The sequence below is a fragment of the Chlamydotis macqueenii genome, chromosome 2 (genome assembly GCF_036417535.1).
Source record: "Chlamydotis macqueenii isolate bChlMac1 chromosome 2, bChlMac1.mat, whole genome shotgun sequence".
NCBI classification, from domain to species: domain Eukaryota; kingdom Metazoa; phylum Chordata; class Aves; order Otidiformes; family Otididae; genus Chlamydotis; species Chlamydotis macqueenii.
Genome location: NC_141557.1, coordinates 120,826,336 through 120,842,417, shown reverse-complemented (window position 1 = coordinate 120,842,417; position 16,082 = coordinate 120,826,336). Strand labels below are relative to the sequence as shown.

Genomic DNA, 16,082 nt, shown 5'->3' with positions numbered 1-16,082 from the left:
GCGTGTTTTCACAAGTTCCAAGAACATCCCTTGGATGATCTACCTCCTCTTGCCTGCCATCAGAGGGGTCTTACGAGCACTGCCTATGGTAACCTATTGGATTGGTTTTATTTCATCTAGTAGCAAATGTTCTAAACAATGTTAAGAATTGCAGCTGTTAATTAGCTTGGTGGCATATACTATTTTTCTTCTTGCAGTAAAATTAAACCTTTCTTAGCAACTCTAGGTCTATTTTGTTAATTGGTGTCCTAGAAAAGACATTGATTTCAGTTTCATTGGAGTGACGTCTTTGAGCTAAATATTTAGGAGAGATTTAGAATGCAGTAGAGGATAAAAATACAAGTTTTTCTAATCTTATTCATGTTTACTTTCTCTTCTTCCCCTTCCTCTCCCTTTTCCAATTCTGTGCTTCAGTGACTAAAGTCCCTGGGCTGTGAGTGCATGTTAAATATAGAATCCCCACAGCAAAAGTGACTATCTGATTCAGATTCCTTCCTGATGTGGATAATCCTCATAACGCTCGCTCGTGATTTCTTCTTGTTCCTGAAAAATAGCATTAACTTTTGGCACACAAATTGACTTGGAAATATACTTGGAGTTGAGCAGGAAAGCAGTGTTGCAATTGTGATGGGATTATGATGAGTGAACATAATATGGCCAATTTCAGTGTTCTAGATGGAAATTTATTATTTAAGTAAATTGGGAACTGACTTCTGATTTTTGGAACCTGCAAAATAGAAGAGCAGATGTGGCTAAGGGATATAGTACCTGATTTCTGAACTGTCAAAAGCTAAAAATTATGCTGTAAGAAACTCTTAAAAATTTTAATACTGAAGCACAGACTCAATCCTAATTTAAAATTTGTTGTATTCCAACTAAATGTTGAAAAATAAGTTGCTCAGACTGACTTAAGTGTAGTCAGATTCATGTTTTTCTGTGTGCTTATGAAGAAAATTCATTCTATAAAATTGTTTTGTCACAGGTTTATCCCTGTTCTTTCATTGATCCTTTGACTTTTTACCTTCCTCTTAAGCACTGGTAATGCAGATGCAAAAAAAACAAAACAACTTTATCGAGAGGTGTTAGACTTCTGTGTTTTATGTGATGCCAGTGCTTCACATAAGCATGTTCCATGTGGTTTTGCTGTGCTTAAAGAAATAAAAAACCAAAACACCCTGCTGTTTTTATTTACAGGACCTTTTGGGATAAATCATGGAATAGAGCTTCATTCAGATGTGGTAGAATATGCCAAGGAAAAATTGGAAAGCTTCATAAAATACAGTGATAGCTTTGATAAGTAAGTATCTAATTTGTCTAGTTCACTTTGCAGCAACATTTTTGTTTCTAAACTGAATGCGTCATTTGTACAAGTTTAGGGAGGGGAGAAGAATGGCATCATACAACCAAAACATAAAACTTCCAGTTTGTGGCACTAGTTCTTGAGGTAAGTTAAGGCTTAAGAAAGCATGCTTTAGAAGTGTTGCAGTATACTTGCTGTGTAATACTTAACAAAACTGATTTCCTTGCATTTTTGCAGTGTGTATGCATACACACACATGCATATATACATGCATACATACGTGCATATATACATACATTTAGAGAATGATGTGATATGCAAGTGTCTTTGTCTGCATGTATAGAGTAATTTGTATCTATTCAGTCAGTTTTTATTACGTAAATGAACATCATCTTTCTGTACAGTATAAGCTTTTTTCTAATCTACCACTGTTGATCTAGACATGAGTAAATGTGGTTGTCATGTTTATTACCTGAAGAGGACTTGGGAGTATTCATCTGTGCTCATAAACCACTCATTTCTAGCATTATACTTCTACTTTAAAGGGCTTTCAACATTAGTGGTTCTGCCTACTCAGCAACTTTTAATTAATAATTTTAAGTTGGCCCATAAGAGTCTGAATCTTGGGCCTCTCTGCCTCTGTGAAAGGGAAAACAAGATTCTAGCTAGGGCTGTTCTCTGGAAAGACTTTTCCTTGTATTTTAGCCCTGATTGGGACCAGACTACGCAATCTCTCCCTCACTCCCCCCACCCTCTGAGAGAATAGGGAGAGATAATATAAGAAAAAAAGGCTTGAGGTTTGAGATAAGAACAGGGAGAAATCATTAAAGTTACCATTATGGGCGAAACAGACTTGACTTGGAGAAAACCATTTATTACTAAAAACAAAGCAGGATAATGAGACAGAGAACAAGATAACCTCCCCCCACCTCTCCCTGTTCCCAGGCTTAACATCTCTACCACCTTCCCCCCCACCCCAAGCAGTGCAGTGGGGGAGAGGGAATGGGGGTTACAGTCAGTTCATTACATGTCACTTTACACTGCTGCTTCCTCACTGGAGGAAGAACTCCTCACATTCCTCCCCTGCTCCATCATGGCGTCCCTCCCATGGGCCACAGTCCTCCGTGAAACTGCTCCGGTGTGGGTCATTTCTTCCACGGAGTGCAGTCTCTCCAGAACGACTGCCCCACAGGCCACAGCCTCCTTCAGGCATCCACCTGACCTGGCGTGGGGTCCTCCACAAGCTGCAGGAGGATCTCTGCTCCTCCGTGGGCTTCCATGGGCTGCAGGGGGACAACCTGCTTCACCATGGGCCGCACGATGGGCTGCAGGGGAATCTTGGCCAGGAGCAGCATTACTCCTCCCTCTCCTTCTTCACTGACTTTGATGTCTGCTGCCGTTCCTCTCACAAGAAATTCTTGACAATCAGCTCAGGCAGACGCCTCTCATGTTCTCTTCACATCTCCTCTCCACTTCTTGCAGCTGGGCTGGGACAGGTCAGGCCCAGACGGCCGCCCAGCGGGAGGCTAGAGGGTGAGACCTGCAAGGCCCACAAGGCTTGCGCCTCCCCCTCTCTGCTACCTGTTTCTGCTTCTTCACATCTTTTTTTTGTTTGTTTGTTTGGTTTGTTTTGTTTTCCCCTTCTTAAACACATTATCGCAGAGGCGTTATCATGGAACATTCTGCTACCAATTGACTCAGCCCTGGCCAGCAGTGGGTCTGCCCTAGGCCCGGCCGAGTCCACTGGACAAAGGGGAAACTACTTCTAGAAGCTTCTTACAGAAGCTGCCACCGTAGCCCCCCTCACTAAATAAAACCAGAACAGTATGTTTCATTACTAATGTCTTAATTTTGATACGAGGACTTATGTTAGCTGAGGTTAATACATACAGAAGCCAGAAGAAATAAAAATTGATTCGGTGTAGAACTTTATGATGCACTTTATATAATCTGTCTTTAAAAAATGTTTGAAATAAGTTAGATGTGCCTGTCAGCGAGTCAATCCTGCACATACCTGTGTTCTTGCATTCCTGTAAGTGTGTGTATTCAGACACAAAAAAGCTAGTTTTCATGGAACTGTCTTTCCAATCTGATGATGTTTCTGTACAGAAATTAAGAGAAATCGAGTGAAGGGGTAGCAAGGAAGTGTTTTTATCATTTACTCAAAATCTGATCATGATGTTTATGTAAATGAATATCAGAACAATAGGATTTAGTGCTATAGGAGGCGGCCCTGTAGGGAAGAGGGGCCTGGGAAAGTTGGTCCACATTCAAGGAGCACCTCCTCCAAGCTCAGCAGAGGTGCATCCCGGTGAAGAACAAGTTGGGCAGAAAGGCCAGGAGGCCTGCATGGATGAGCAAGGAGCTCCTGGACTAACTGAAAGTGAAGAAGAAAGCCTATAGAGGGTGGAAGTGGAGTCAGGTAGCCTGGGAGGACTACAGAGAGGCTGTGCGAGTGGCCAGGGATCAGGTGAGGAAGGCTAAAGCCCTGACGGAATTGAATCTGGCCAGGAATATAAAAAGCAACAAGAAAAGCTTCTATAGGTATGTAGGGGACAAGAGAAAGTCCAAGAAGAATGTAGGCCCCCTCCGAAAGGAAACTGGTGTCCTGTTTAGCCGGGACATGGAGAAGGCTGAGGTACCCAATGACTTTTTTGCCTCAGTCTTCACCGATAAGGGCTCTTGTCTCACCACCCAAGCTGTGGAAGGCACAAGCAGGGACTGGGAGGATGAAGAACCGTCCACTATACTTGAAGAGCAGGTTCAGGAGCATCTGAGGAACTTGAAGGTGCACAAGTCCATGGGACCCGATGAGATCCATCCGCGGGTCCTGAGGGAACAAGCGGATGAAGTTGCCAAGCCACTGGCCATCATATTTGAGAAATCGTGGCAGTCTGGTGAGGTCCCCAGTGACTGGAAGAGAGGGAACATAACCCCCATTTTTAAAAAGGGGAACAAGGAAGACCTGGGTAACTACAGGCCGGTCAGCCTCACCTCCGTGCCTGGTAAGGTCATGGAGCAGATTCTCCTGGAAACCATGCTAAGGCACATGGAGAGCAAGGAGGTGGTTGGTGACAGCCAACATGTCTTCACCAAGGGCAGATCATGCCTGACCCATTTGGCAGCCTTCTATGACGGGGTTACAGCGTCGGTGGACAAGGGATGAGCAACGGATATCATCTACCTGGACTTGTGAAAGCTTTTGACACTGTCCCGCACGACATCCTTCTCTCTAAACTAGAGAGACATGGGTTTGATGGACGGACCACTTGGTGGGTAAGGAGTTGGCTGGATGGCTGCTCTCAGAGACTGGTAGTTAATGGCTCAATGTCCAAGTGGAGACCGGTCACGAGTGGCGTCCATCAGGGGTCCGTGTTGGGCCCGGCCCTGTTCAACATCTTTGTCGGCGACATGGACAGTGGGATAGAGTGCACCCTCAGCAAGTTCGCCGATGACACCAAGCTGTGTGCTGCTGTCGACATGCTGGAAGGGAGGGATGCCATCCAGAGGGACCTTGACAGGCTGGAGAGGTGGGCCCGTGCAACCTCATGAAGTTCAGCCAGGCCAAGTGCAAGGTCCTGCATGTGGGTAGTGGCAATCCCAGGCACAAATACAGGCTGGGCGGAGAGTGGATTGAGAGCAGCCCTGAGGAGAAGGACTTGGGAGTGATGGTGGACAAGAAGCTCAACATGAGCAGGCAATGTGCCCTTGCGGCCCAGAAGGCCAACCGCATCCTGGGCTGCAACAAGAGGAGTGTGGCCAGCAGGTCAAGGGAGGTGATTCTCCCCCTCTACTCTACCCTGGTGAGACCCCACCTGGAGTACTGTGTCCAGATCTGGAGCCCCCAGCATAAGAAGGACATGGACCAGTTGGACAGGGTCCAGAGGAGGGCCACGAAGATGATCAGAGGGCTGGAGCACCTTTCCTATGAGGACAGGCTGAGAGAGTTGGGGCTGTTCGGCCTGGAGAAGAGGAGGCTCCGGGGAGACCTGATAGCGGCCTTCCAGTACATAAAGGGGACTTACAAGAAAGATGGGGAGAGGCTGTTCAGTAGGGCCTGTTGTGGTTGGACGAGAGGTAATGGTTTTAAAATAGAGGGAGGTAGATTTTGATTGGATATTAGGAAGAAATTTTTTACACTGAGGGTTGTAGAACGCTGGAACAGGTTGTTCAGAGAGGTGGTGGATGCCCCATCCCTGGAAACATCCAAGGCCAGGTTGGATGGGGCTCTGAGCAACCTGATCTGGTTGGGGATGTCCCTGCTCCTTGCAGGGGGGTTGGACTAGATGGCCTTTGAAGGTCTCTTCCAACCGTAACCATTCTATGATTCTATGATTTATACTTTTAAACGTGCAAGAACTGGAAAAAAAACCAAAGTTGCTAAACTTGGCATAAGTGAACGTAAGTGTTGTACGTATGTTGTGTTTGAAGGAAATAAGGGGTAGTACATAGTAAACGATCTAAATGTTCTTAAAGGAGAAGAGATGTATTTTTTTCCTAATTTAGTGAAGATCAGCTCTGGGGACAGTGTTATAAATGCTGTGTGCTATTTACAATGATAGTTAAATTGATCTTTAGTTGGAGTGTTATTCCAAAGAGGGGAAAAAGTCAGCAGGTTGTTGAATATGATCTAAACTTTATCACTAATTTGTATATTATTATCTTGGCATATGCTGTTTAATAATCCGCGTTTTCCTCGCAACAGTAAAATACTAAGCAATGGCTACAGAAACACCCTCTGCACCAGCCTAACATAAATTACACTTCTATGAAAGTACTTCTTGATACGAGTATACTTGGTAATAGCTGTACTGCAGCTGATGTGATCCTGATTTGCTGTTTGGATTTTGTGTTTCGGGGGGTGTGGAATTTGTAACTTGTCTGCACAGCTGATTCTGGCTAACTACTTTCTTTGTAAATACTCTATATTGGAATGTAGTTAATGAAGATGATATGTGGGTTTTCCTGTGATTGAGTCCTTCTAAATTATTATTTTTTTTTTTAATGTAAGCAAATATATACGGCGTGTCTTGAATTTTAATCTGCCTCTCAAAGTAATGTCCTCTGGGTCAGTTAAGTCTGGTTTTGATTCTTGTTTCTTTAACTTTTTCCTGCATTTTCTTTTGGAAGTGAAAGGTATTTACCCAAAATTGTGTGGACTGTGGCACCTGAACTTACTAAGCTGACCAAATCAGTAGTTATTTGGATGAAATACTACCCAAGACAAAGGTGTGCGCTGTCTGTCTACTGTTGAACACTGGTGTATACCGAGCGTACTGTTTCAAAATAGATTTTGTGTGGCAAATTGGTATGAACGAAGTTAATTGTCTAAGTGGATGTGTGTGTATGATGGGGAAAAATAGCTTACACTTGCCAGCAGCCTTTAACGAGGCATACAGGGGACAGAAGGAGCACAGAGACCACAATCTGTTTTCCTGGCAGTAACGGAGTTACGCGGGTCAGGAATTTTGTAAAACTTTGCATTGTTGCTTCCCTGCGTTCTTTCTTCAGTGTATAATGTTCTTCAGTTTGGTCTGAATATTATAAGCAATCCCCTTTTGAAAGGGAAAAAAAAAAAAAACAAACCCAGGAGTTTAACCTTATGGGTAGGTACTTGGAGAGCTTCAACCTAGATCCTAAATAAGTACTTTGTAACTTTGTGGTCTTCCTTTGCTTGGAGCAGTAGGCCATTGGCTTTCATCTGACTTCTCTGTAGAGCTGGGTCATAATGATTTAGGTGGGTTTTTGCCTGATAAAGCAAGATGGAATATTGCATTGCTATTTTTATGGGGGAATGATGCAGCGCTGTCTGGTGTGATACATTTTTTTCCTTGATTCCTGATGAGAATGCTGTTGAAATGTAATTTAAAACGTACTTTTCTATGATTTGGGTTGGTGCTTGACCAACAGCTGGAAGCAATGTAAAACTAGCATTTCCAGGATTTGAGATGCTCTGTCTAAAGGGAGGGTTGTATACCTCTGATAGCTGGGCTTCTCTCAATTTTGGCCTCTTGAACTGTTCATCGGAGGAAAAACTCTTCAGATACCTGTTTCAAAAGGACAAATGGTTCTAGTAATCACTTGTATCTGTATCCATATCCCACCAATCTATAAAAATAATTTTTCTCTAAATGGAGGTGGAGTTGCTTATTCTGAGAGGTAAAATGCCATCTTGATTTTACTTGACAACATATATTTGCCAGTAGAAGCAAAGGAGAAGTGCTATCTAAAAGCATCTGAAAGTGTTGTTGTGGTTGAGGTGAAAATGTTTTAGGTATGGACTACAGAAAGTTCTCTAAGTCTGAAATATGCATAATGCGCTCTTTCGTTCTTGAAACCTTCAGGGGATGCATGCCAATTAAGGGGAAAAAAAATCATTCCGTAAGAAGGCTCTATCTAAAACACGTATGTGCAAGTACCAGGCCCCGCTTCACCTGTTTATTGAAGGGGAATGTGTTGTCTTTTCTGCTCCCAGTCAACTTCTAGACCTAGAATATCCAGCTTGGAGAGAGAGCCACAGGGCAAGGCTAGGTTGCCCATCTTCTAGCACCCTATCAAAAACCAAACCTGGGTAAGCTGGTGAAGTCTCTGCTGTGAAAGAAAATCACCAACCCTTCTCAGGATCAAAAGAAACCACTTCAATGGTAAGTGACAAGAACCCTAGTACTACTTCTGGGATAACTGTTACGGGTGAAACTTCTTCCTGTAGTAGGTTATGTTGGCGTTGAATAAAACAGTAAGCTTAATCGTCCAACAGAATATCTATCTCCGTCAAACTTCAGGGCTGCTAGGACTCTGAAGGCTCACTTTCTTTTCATTAAAGCAGATTTGAAACAGAGTTCTTGTATACACGCAAAGAAAATAAAGCTCCTTCCTACTTGTGCAGCTGGTTAATGATTGCAGTAAAAATCTAAGCAGGAAAAGCAAACTGTCTCCAAAACTAGCTGGTGGCTTTCTCAGTTTAAATCTTACTGATAACTTAGTCTTAGTTTGAAGTAGTGTAAGTAATGGCTTTTTTAGTGATGAGTGAATTCTTGTTGAGGTTTAGTGTAACCAGAACAACACGGGGACTACAAGAATTACAGTGGGATTCTTTGATGCCAGAGATTGTTAAACAACAAGGAAAGGAAAACAGGCCTTTGGAATATCCCTTTTTCATTTAGAGATACTAAAGAGAAGTACTGTTTCTAATCTTACACTTCATAAATCAGAAGGCTCCAAAAATGATAATTGGAGCTACTCTTATCTAGGGGGGAACTAAACCTGCATTTTTAAAGTGTTTGATAGTTACACAAATACGTTTTCTTGCCCTCTCAGAGTCATAGATAAAATGTCTTTTGGAAATAAATAAATAAAGCCCATGGTGGATGCTGCCTTTCTTTGGAATTCTCTCATTGCTACAAGTTTTGATAGTATTTAGAATGTTACATTAAAGCAAGTCATGATCGTGCTCCATGCATGGTTCTTAAAATCTGTTGCTTCACTAAATAGCACAGTATAAAATGTGACAATTTCAACCTATGAAACTATTTTTCGTCTTCAGTAAAAAAAAGAAAGCAAATACTCTCTGTAAATAGATAAGTTGTTTTCCAGACTTCTATCAATGGAAGTATTAGGCCCCTGACAACAAACTGAAGTGACAGAAGTTTTTTTTCTCATCTTCCTATTCCTGTCCACCTTTCTTAAAATTCACTGTGGAATTGATGAAAAGTATTCATGTAATATAATTCTTCATTTTACTACCAAAGTTTAGATACAGTACATAATGAAGTTTAAATTTTGGGAACCACTGTTGAAGGGAGAGTGAGATTCGTTTTAAGTATTTTAAAAAAACAGTGTTTGAATTTTTCTTCAGAAATAATTGAGAGTAATATGTTTTGGTCCACTTCATGAAAGTAATGAGTGTATCAGAAATTATAAGCAAGATAGCTGAAGTTATATGATAGAAGAACCAAGGCAATTCAAAAAAGGAGATGACAAATACCAGCAAAGTAGGCATACAGGTTTCTCACTTTCCCTACCACGTTGCCTGAAAGCTGAAGAAACGTTCAAGACAAAATTACTGGATAGAAATTTTACCAGCATCACTTTTTAGCTATTACTCTAATGCTGATTAAAATTACTGTTACTGTAATTGGATGCAAGAGACTTAAAAGTTGTCATTGTAGATTTTTTCAAAGTTTTAACATTTTTATTTGTTTCTCTTTATTCCAATATTTGCTGTGTACATGCAGAAGGTCTCACAAATAACAGTAATACTAATAGGTAAAATGTGTGCAACTGTTCAGTAAAACATACTTGCAATCTGTGAATATGCATTTTTACGTGAACTGAAGACTAGTTCAGAGCTTGGAAAAAATACTTAAATGAGATGGAATGAACAATGGAGAAAAAAAAAATTACAAAAAGAGGTGAAAAGAACTTGCCATCTTGCCCTGCTTTCTCCCACTTAATACGAAAAGAAATAACATGCTTTAAAAATTGTTTTCCGATATTAACCAGTGCAGGCTTTCAGTTTCTTAGCTAGTGATTTAATCTTAAATAGCCATCACAGATAGGATACAACGTGAGAAATATTTATTGAGAAACAAATGGGAAAACCTTTTCCTGCAATATATAAGTACCTTTAAATCTAATTGACAAAAATTCTAAAGCACTTTTGCAGTCGAGTAAAATGAGAAAGGGTAATGAGGCATAGAAATCAGGGAGTATTTCATTATTCTGTTGCATGTTCTTGTGACATGTTTCATCACACAAAGTCATGTGAATATTAACTGTGGTTTTCAAAGAAGATAAGTTTTATATTGGTTTAGAACCTGAAAAATTTACTAAGTTATCTGAAAGCTTCTTCAAGGTTTCTTTCAGTAAATGTATTGGTGTTTAATCAGGTTCTAGGAGTACTTGGAGTAAGATTACAATTTATTAAATTCTCACGTTTGACATAAAAGAAGCTCTGAGAATATTGTCTTTTTAATGCAAGTGGACAAAGGAGACAGAATTTCCTCGATTAAATGATGCATAACTTTTCAGGCTGTGTCTTCAAGTAACCACAGTAAACACTTGTTGGTGAAGAGAATAAAAAACTTCTAAGCTAAACTGCCAGTCTGCCAAAATGGGTGTTTTCTTGGTTTTGTTTTTGCTTGGTTTTTTTTTTCCTTTTTCCTTCGTTCTTTCTCCAACCTGAGGAGTTCTTTTGCTGAAAATACAGTTGACCATATATTAGAATTAGTACAGCAATCAGTGTATTCTTATAGGGCAAATGTGTTATTTCCTTGTCACGGTAGCAAAAATAGCTCAGTGTTTTATCGTGTATTTTCAGAGTCTACACGTTTTGCAAATTCTTTTCAATATCTGGTTATTAATGTATTTGGTGGCTTAAGGGAAGTTTTTAATATAAACCTAATTTCATGAGTTCTTACTCATAAAAAAAAAAAAACTTGGGGATTTTTTCCATAAAGACTTATGTGTGAAATTTGTCTTGCAGTGCTTTTGAATTCCTTGTTCTAATGTAGTGTTACTGTATAAAATACGACAAGTTTAAATGACAGGTGTTAACAACTTGCCAGCCTCTTCTTATATGTCATTAAAGTTGAAGAGCAGTCCTTCATACCCTAAATTTAAATAAATTTCTTATTAGAATTAGTGGGAACAGCTTGGTGGTACTGAATGACATTTCAGACTTGGAGGGTTTGAGTTGACTGACTAAACAAAATGAGTGTGGATGGGAAAACAGTATACTAAATTCATATTGAAATGAGTTTTCTTTCTGTAAGGGCTGTAAGCAGCAAGCTGAGGTATGAGTGTGGTTAGTAAATGTAGGCATAGGCAGAAGTGTGCTCTCAGACGATGTCCTGGTATGAATGTGGTAGTTGAGAGGTGTAAAATGTAGCTGGAGTGATGCTGGTTTTAAGAACTAATTAATTTTTCTCCTAGCAAAAGACAACTGTAAGTAGTTCAAGTAGTTTCTCAGTATTGGGGTTTTTTAAGCATCTTGTAACATGTTTTGCTGTTTCTTTCAAACACAAACCCGTGGATGTTTTTCCTTCAAATTACTTGATTTTTCTCCCCAGTTCTTTTGAACTTGTTCTTTTTAAAGAATCAAGTTTTATACCACTTAAAAAAAAAAAGAGAATTCATACCTACTTGCACTTAATTAATCTTCAGGAGATATCAGGATAACATCCTGCATCCATGAAGGTTATGTAGATAGAAGAGCTTAGCCCAAGAAGCATCCTGGATGAGTTGTAAGTCATTAAATGGTAGGTTCTGTGGTTGAGTGCCATGGTAAGACCAACCAAGGAATCCCCTTGAAGGAAAAAAAAACCAAACAAACAAACCACCCAACCCACTCCACCACATTACTATTAGGGTAGATTATAGTACTATGCTCTCTTACTTTATTTATTATATCTTGCTATCACACAAGTACTAGATTGGTGGATATGGATACAAGAGCAACAAACTTTAATCTTAGTGCTTTGCTGTAAATGCTTTTCTAAATGGATGTTCATTTCATTACAATACTTCATTGATTTGATATCTATGGGGAATTTTACTTAAAAGAACATGGGCAGTAATAGTCTGTTACTTGATAATGTTCTTCAGTTCCTGCAGCAAAGACAGAAAAGCACTTTAAATTTTTCGGAATTTTTTTTACATTTAACTGGAAGAAAAGTGCTGTGGCTATATTGAGGATGGACTTGAAACACCCATCCTTGAGGAACAAATGACAAAAATGGAAAAGATGGAAGGGCAGAATGAGGTCAACAGATGTTTTGTGCGCCTGAAAGTGCTTGATTATCTTGAGCCGTTGCTAAATGTGATCTGTGTGTACTTAAATTTATTCTGTGGCAAGTGCTCTTTTAAAAAAAAATCTTCTGTTGCTATGTTTTCTACAATGGGAACTCTTAATTCCTGTTCCGTGGGCTGTTGGTTCTCTTGTAATCAAGGTACCAGATTCAACTGAAGAACTTAATGTGATTAAAACTTCTCCAGATTGTTTCAGCACTTTAGTTTTGTCTTTTGTAGTTTTCATACAAGAAAATTGCACGTGCATTTATCAGTTCTTTCCGATTCAGAGGTGCATGTATCTTTTTGTGAAAACAGAATCAGCTGAAAATTCAGGGAGCAGGGAAGGAGTTTTGCTGCATCACTGGTGGGGTTTACCTTACATGGGAGTGTGGAGGAGTAAGGTTGACAGTTGTACAACTTAGCTAGGTTTGAGAAGTCCATAGTTCTCTACTAAGTATGAATACTGTACACCTTTATTTCTGGCATTTTGTTACTGTTCACACCATAGCACATGAAGCAGTGGGTTCTGTGGGCAGCACGAATGAAGAGGGTTGGCCTTTGAACTGACATCTTGCAATTATCAGATGCCGCTTATAACCTTTTTCTCCTATTGCTGCCTACTTTTGTCTAGCTTTCTGGGTAGCAGAAAGCTATATGAGACTCGAACTGCGTATGTTCGAGTGGGCACTGGCATACTAAGCCAGCCAGCTGGGTGAAACGGTTGCACAGCCGGGTGAGCTGAGTAGACCCCCTTGTTTTTCATCTGATAGGACTAGAGAGATGTCTTCAGGAATTATGTGCACCCTAGTCCGTTCAGGTTTGTTGTGGGAAACTAGTCTCTCAGGAAGCTCTTGCTCTTGACAGATTGGTTTGTAACTAGCTGGAGCTCTGTGGGTGAAGAAGGTGGTTTTTGGAGTAAATGGACTAATAAATAGCTGGCTAGTTTCATCATAAGCATCGTGTCTCCAGAAAATTATGTTAATAATGTGGAGCACAGTCCAGGGGGTCTTAAGTGTCTCCAGACAGAGTTGGCCTCCAGTGCGTAGCCCATCTCATTCTTACAGGTGCAGTAGGAAGACGCTTCTGTCTCTTCGTTTGTGCTTTGTGCCCTTCTGATTTGCAAGCTGTGGAGCTAAAAGAGAAACTCTTCTCAGCTTTTACTATATCTGTAAAGACCGCTGTAGTTTTTCATCCACACCTTATGTATAGGGTATTTTGCGTCTGGGGAATGTTTCATGGGTTTTTTTGGTATTATTTTTACTTCCTTGGAGAGTTTGGTGTTCCTGCTGGTTTTAAAAGAGTGTGACCTGTGGCTTCATGAGCTTTAGTGTGATTTCTAGTAGAGGAAGCAGTTAGGAGTACCTGGTTATAAGCTTGCCAGCTTTTAGAGGAGCATACTGAGAAGATCAGAAGAAGTTGTGAAAGTTGCCAGGTTAGGAAGGCAGGCTGTCTTCATTTTTGTAAAACTAACCAAGAACCGTCTCAAGATTTAATACTGCATTTTACGAAAGTGCCACGTTCTCTCTCTCTTCCTTTGAAGCTTACAAAGGTGCTTTGCTCCAGCTTTCAGATTAAATTGATGTGATGGTGCTTGACTTAAACTGTAGACAACCTGAAATTAAAGCTATAGCATAAACTACCTGATTGACTTTCAGTGAGCGTAGAAAAAGACATGATAGTCTGTGTGCTCATGAAGTGAAGTAACTTCAGAGTGATCAGTGCCTTGGGTTTAATTTTCTTCCTGGCATTTAGCCTTGCCTGAAGTATTTCTGCGTCTTTCTGTGTTAATCTGAAATTACTTCAGCCACAGTTCAGGCTGGGCTAGCTGCCCAGTTGTGTGCAACAAGGCCATCATTCCCTACTCCCCCTCCCTCTCCCTTTTTAATCTGCCGGTGTTGTTTGTAGCTTTCATATTTTTTTTTCCTCTGGATTTGGATAAGGAAACAACATTATGGACTATTGGCTGCATATAGCACCTGAGAGAGCTGTGCTGGGGTCTGTCTGTGACTAGTCAAAGAAGGAAACATTGCATGATTTTCAAGATCAAGCATCCTGTGTCAGGGGAAAAAAAAACAGATTTCAAGCAAAAACTTCTGTTTAGTAGAACTCTAATTTGTTAGTGGCAGTGCTGTAGATAGGAAAGACAGCCAAGCCTTATAGGCAGCATCCTTAAGCAGTGAAAGCTGCCAAGTTTCGCTGTAATGGAAGAAACACTGATCTGAATGTTGTCAGGTGTTGTACTGGGATTTGCTATTGCCAGCCAAGTAAGAAACAAATTGCTTTCCAGTCACAGTCAATTGTACAGTTCATAAAATGGTTGCATATATTTGAAGAAGTTTTTGAAAAAATTCATTCCTTCTGGATGAAGTTTGAGATGCATAGGATTTTAATACTGCCGAATGAAGTTTATGAACTATTTCATGTGACAACAAGGTATTAGGTTTTACTTTATATTATTTCCAAAGAAAACCATAAATCCTTTCTGTAAGTAACTGTGTAACTTCTCTTCTTACTTTTGAAGTGCTTGGGGAAAAGGTAGTTATTTGCTGAAGGACTTTTTTTTTACAAAATGGTAAATGACATGTATTATGGTGTTAACAGCTGAAGCCATAAGGTGCTGCAAAGATTGAAAAGTGTTAGAAAATACCAACGTAATGGAGAATATATGCAGCTTTGGCAATAAAACTCTATCCTGTACGTTTTTCCTTTGTTATTTTATGCACTGACGATGAGTACTTGCAGTCCTTGCAACCTGTTGTAGACTTAGGTCCACTTACATGCAGTTGTATAACTTCCCGTTTGCGGATAAAAATTAGAACAGATGCTTTTGTGATAATTATTTTCTTTCTTGCTTTGTTTGTGGTCAAAAAAAAATGACAGACTTTTCTATTAAATTATTTTATGGGGAAAAGTGGATGGGGCTCAAGGTGGAAAATTGGGAGGAATACAAGTCTTTTTCAAAGCCTGATATTTTTAAAAAATGTAGAGGGGCTATTAGGAAATGCACTGTTTCAGTATTTATTCAGCAGCCTGTATATTCCACATTGTTGATAAATGTACTATTTTAAAGGCACTTCTACTGTATGATTTGTAAGTTTCTTTAGACAAATCTATTTGCTTGTAGTTATGAAGTCTGGGGATGCTTCGAGGCCTTTCTTGTTTTGCATAAGACATGATTGTAACTTTTTCAGAATTTCTCTTTGGTCTCTGATGTATCAGAAAAAAAAACCAGGTTATTTTCAAAGTAGTATTGAGCATACATACTTTAGGAGTCTTTTTTTTTTTTTTTTTTTATTACATAAGGGAAGATGTAAAAATATTTTTCTGTCTTTATCTGGCCTGGCTTTTAAAAATCCGCATTTGAAACGTGTCCCCTCTTTGTTTTTTTCTTCCCCTTTAGATTTGAGTTCTGTGAACCTGCCTTTGTGGTTGGTAATTGTTTGGAAATAGCCTCAGACAGTCATCAGTATGACCGGATTTACTGTGGAGCTGGAGTCCAGAAAGACCATGAAAACTACATGAAAATTTTATTGAAAGTGGGAGGCATTTTAGTAATGCCTATAGAAGATCAGGTGACTTAGTGACAATTTACCCTTTTTATCTTTTAGCATAAATATTTAAGGAATGCTTTAAAATGTATATTTGATTAAGTTATGTTCAGCTAGTGATATCTTGATTCAGTGTTTGGCTGCAATAAGTAGATAATAGTCTTTTAAATGAAGTCTTGAAATTTTTTCCCTTAAACTTGTAGGAAAGCATCAATATCCTACCTCCAACAAAGTCTCTAGCAAAAGTGTGTCTTCAGCAAAACTAGAACTCCATTCATAGAATTTTCAGTGTATTATACCAGTCCCAGAACTGCTTTGAAACCTCCCTGCCACGCAGACATTTTCAGTTAGTACTTAAAAGAAACCACTCTCTAAACCAAGAGGATTTCTTTTAGAGAAGTATGAAATAGCTCTCATTAGTGGGACATTGTAAGGGGAGGAAA

The 16,082-nt window shown here is 39.8% G+C and overlaps 1 protein-coding gene across 4 annotated transcripts in view; it reads left to right on the top strand.

Annotated features, from left to right (window-relative positions):
• PCMTD1 (protein-L-isoaspartate (D-aspartate) O-methyltransferase domain containing 1) overlaps nucleotides 1-16,082 on the top strand; it is a 46,293-nt gene that overhangs the window by 22,425 nt on the left and 7,786 nt on the right. For 3 of the 4 annotated variants that reach the window (XM_086740798.1, XM_086740797.1, XM_086740799.1), the window contains 2 exons: nucleotides 1,195-1,297; nucleotides 15,492-15,663. In XM_086740798.1, coding sequence (XP_086596924.1) covers nucleotides 1,195-1,297; nucleotides 15,492-15,663 — 275 coding nt within the window. The remainder of the gene's footprint in view (nucleotides 1-1,194; nucleotides 1,298-15,491; nucleotides 15,664-16,082) is intronic. The other variant, XM_086740800.1, reaches the window with a different exon arrangement.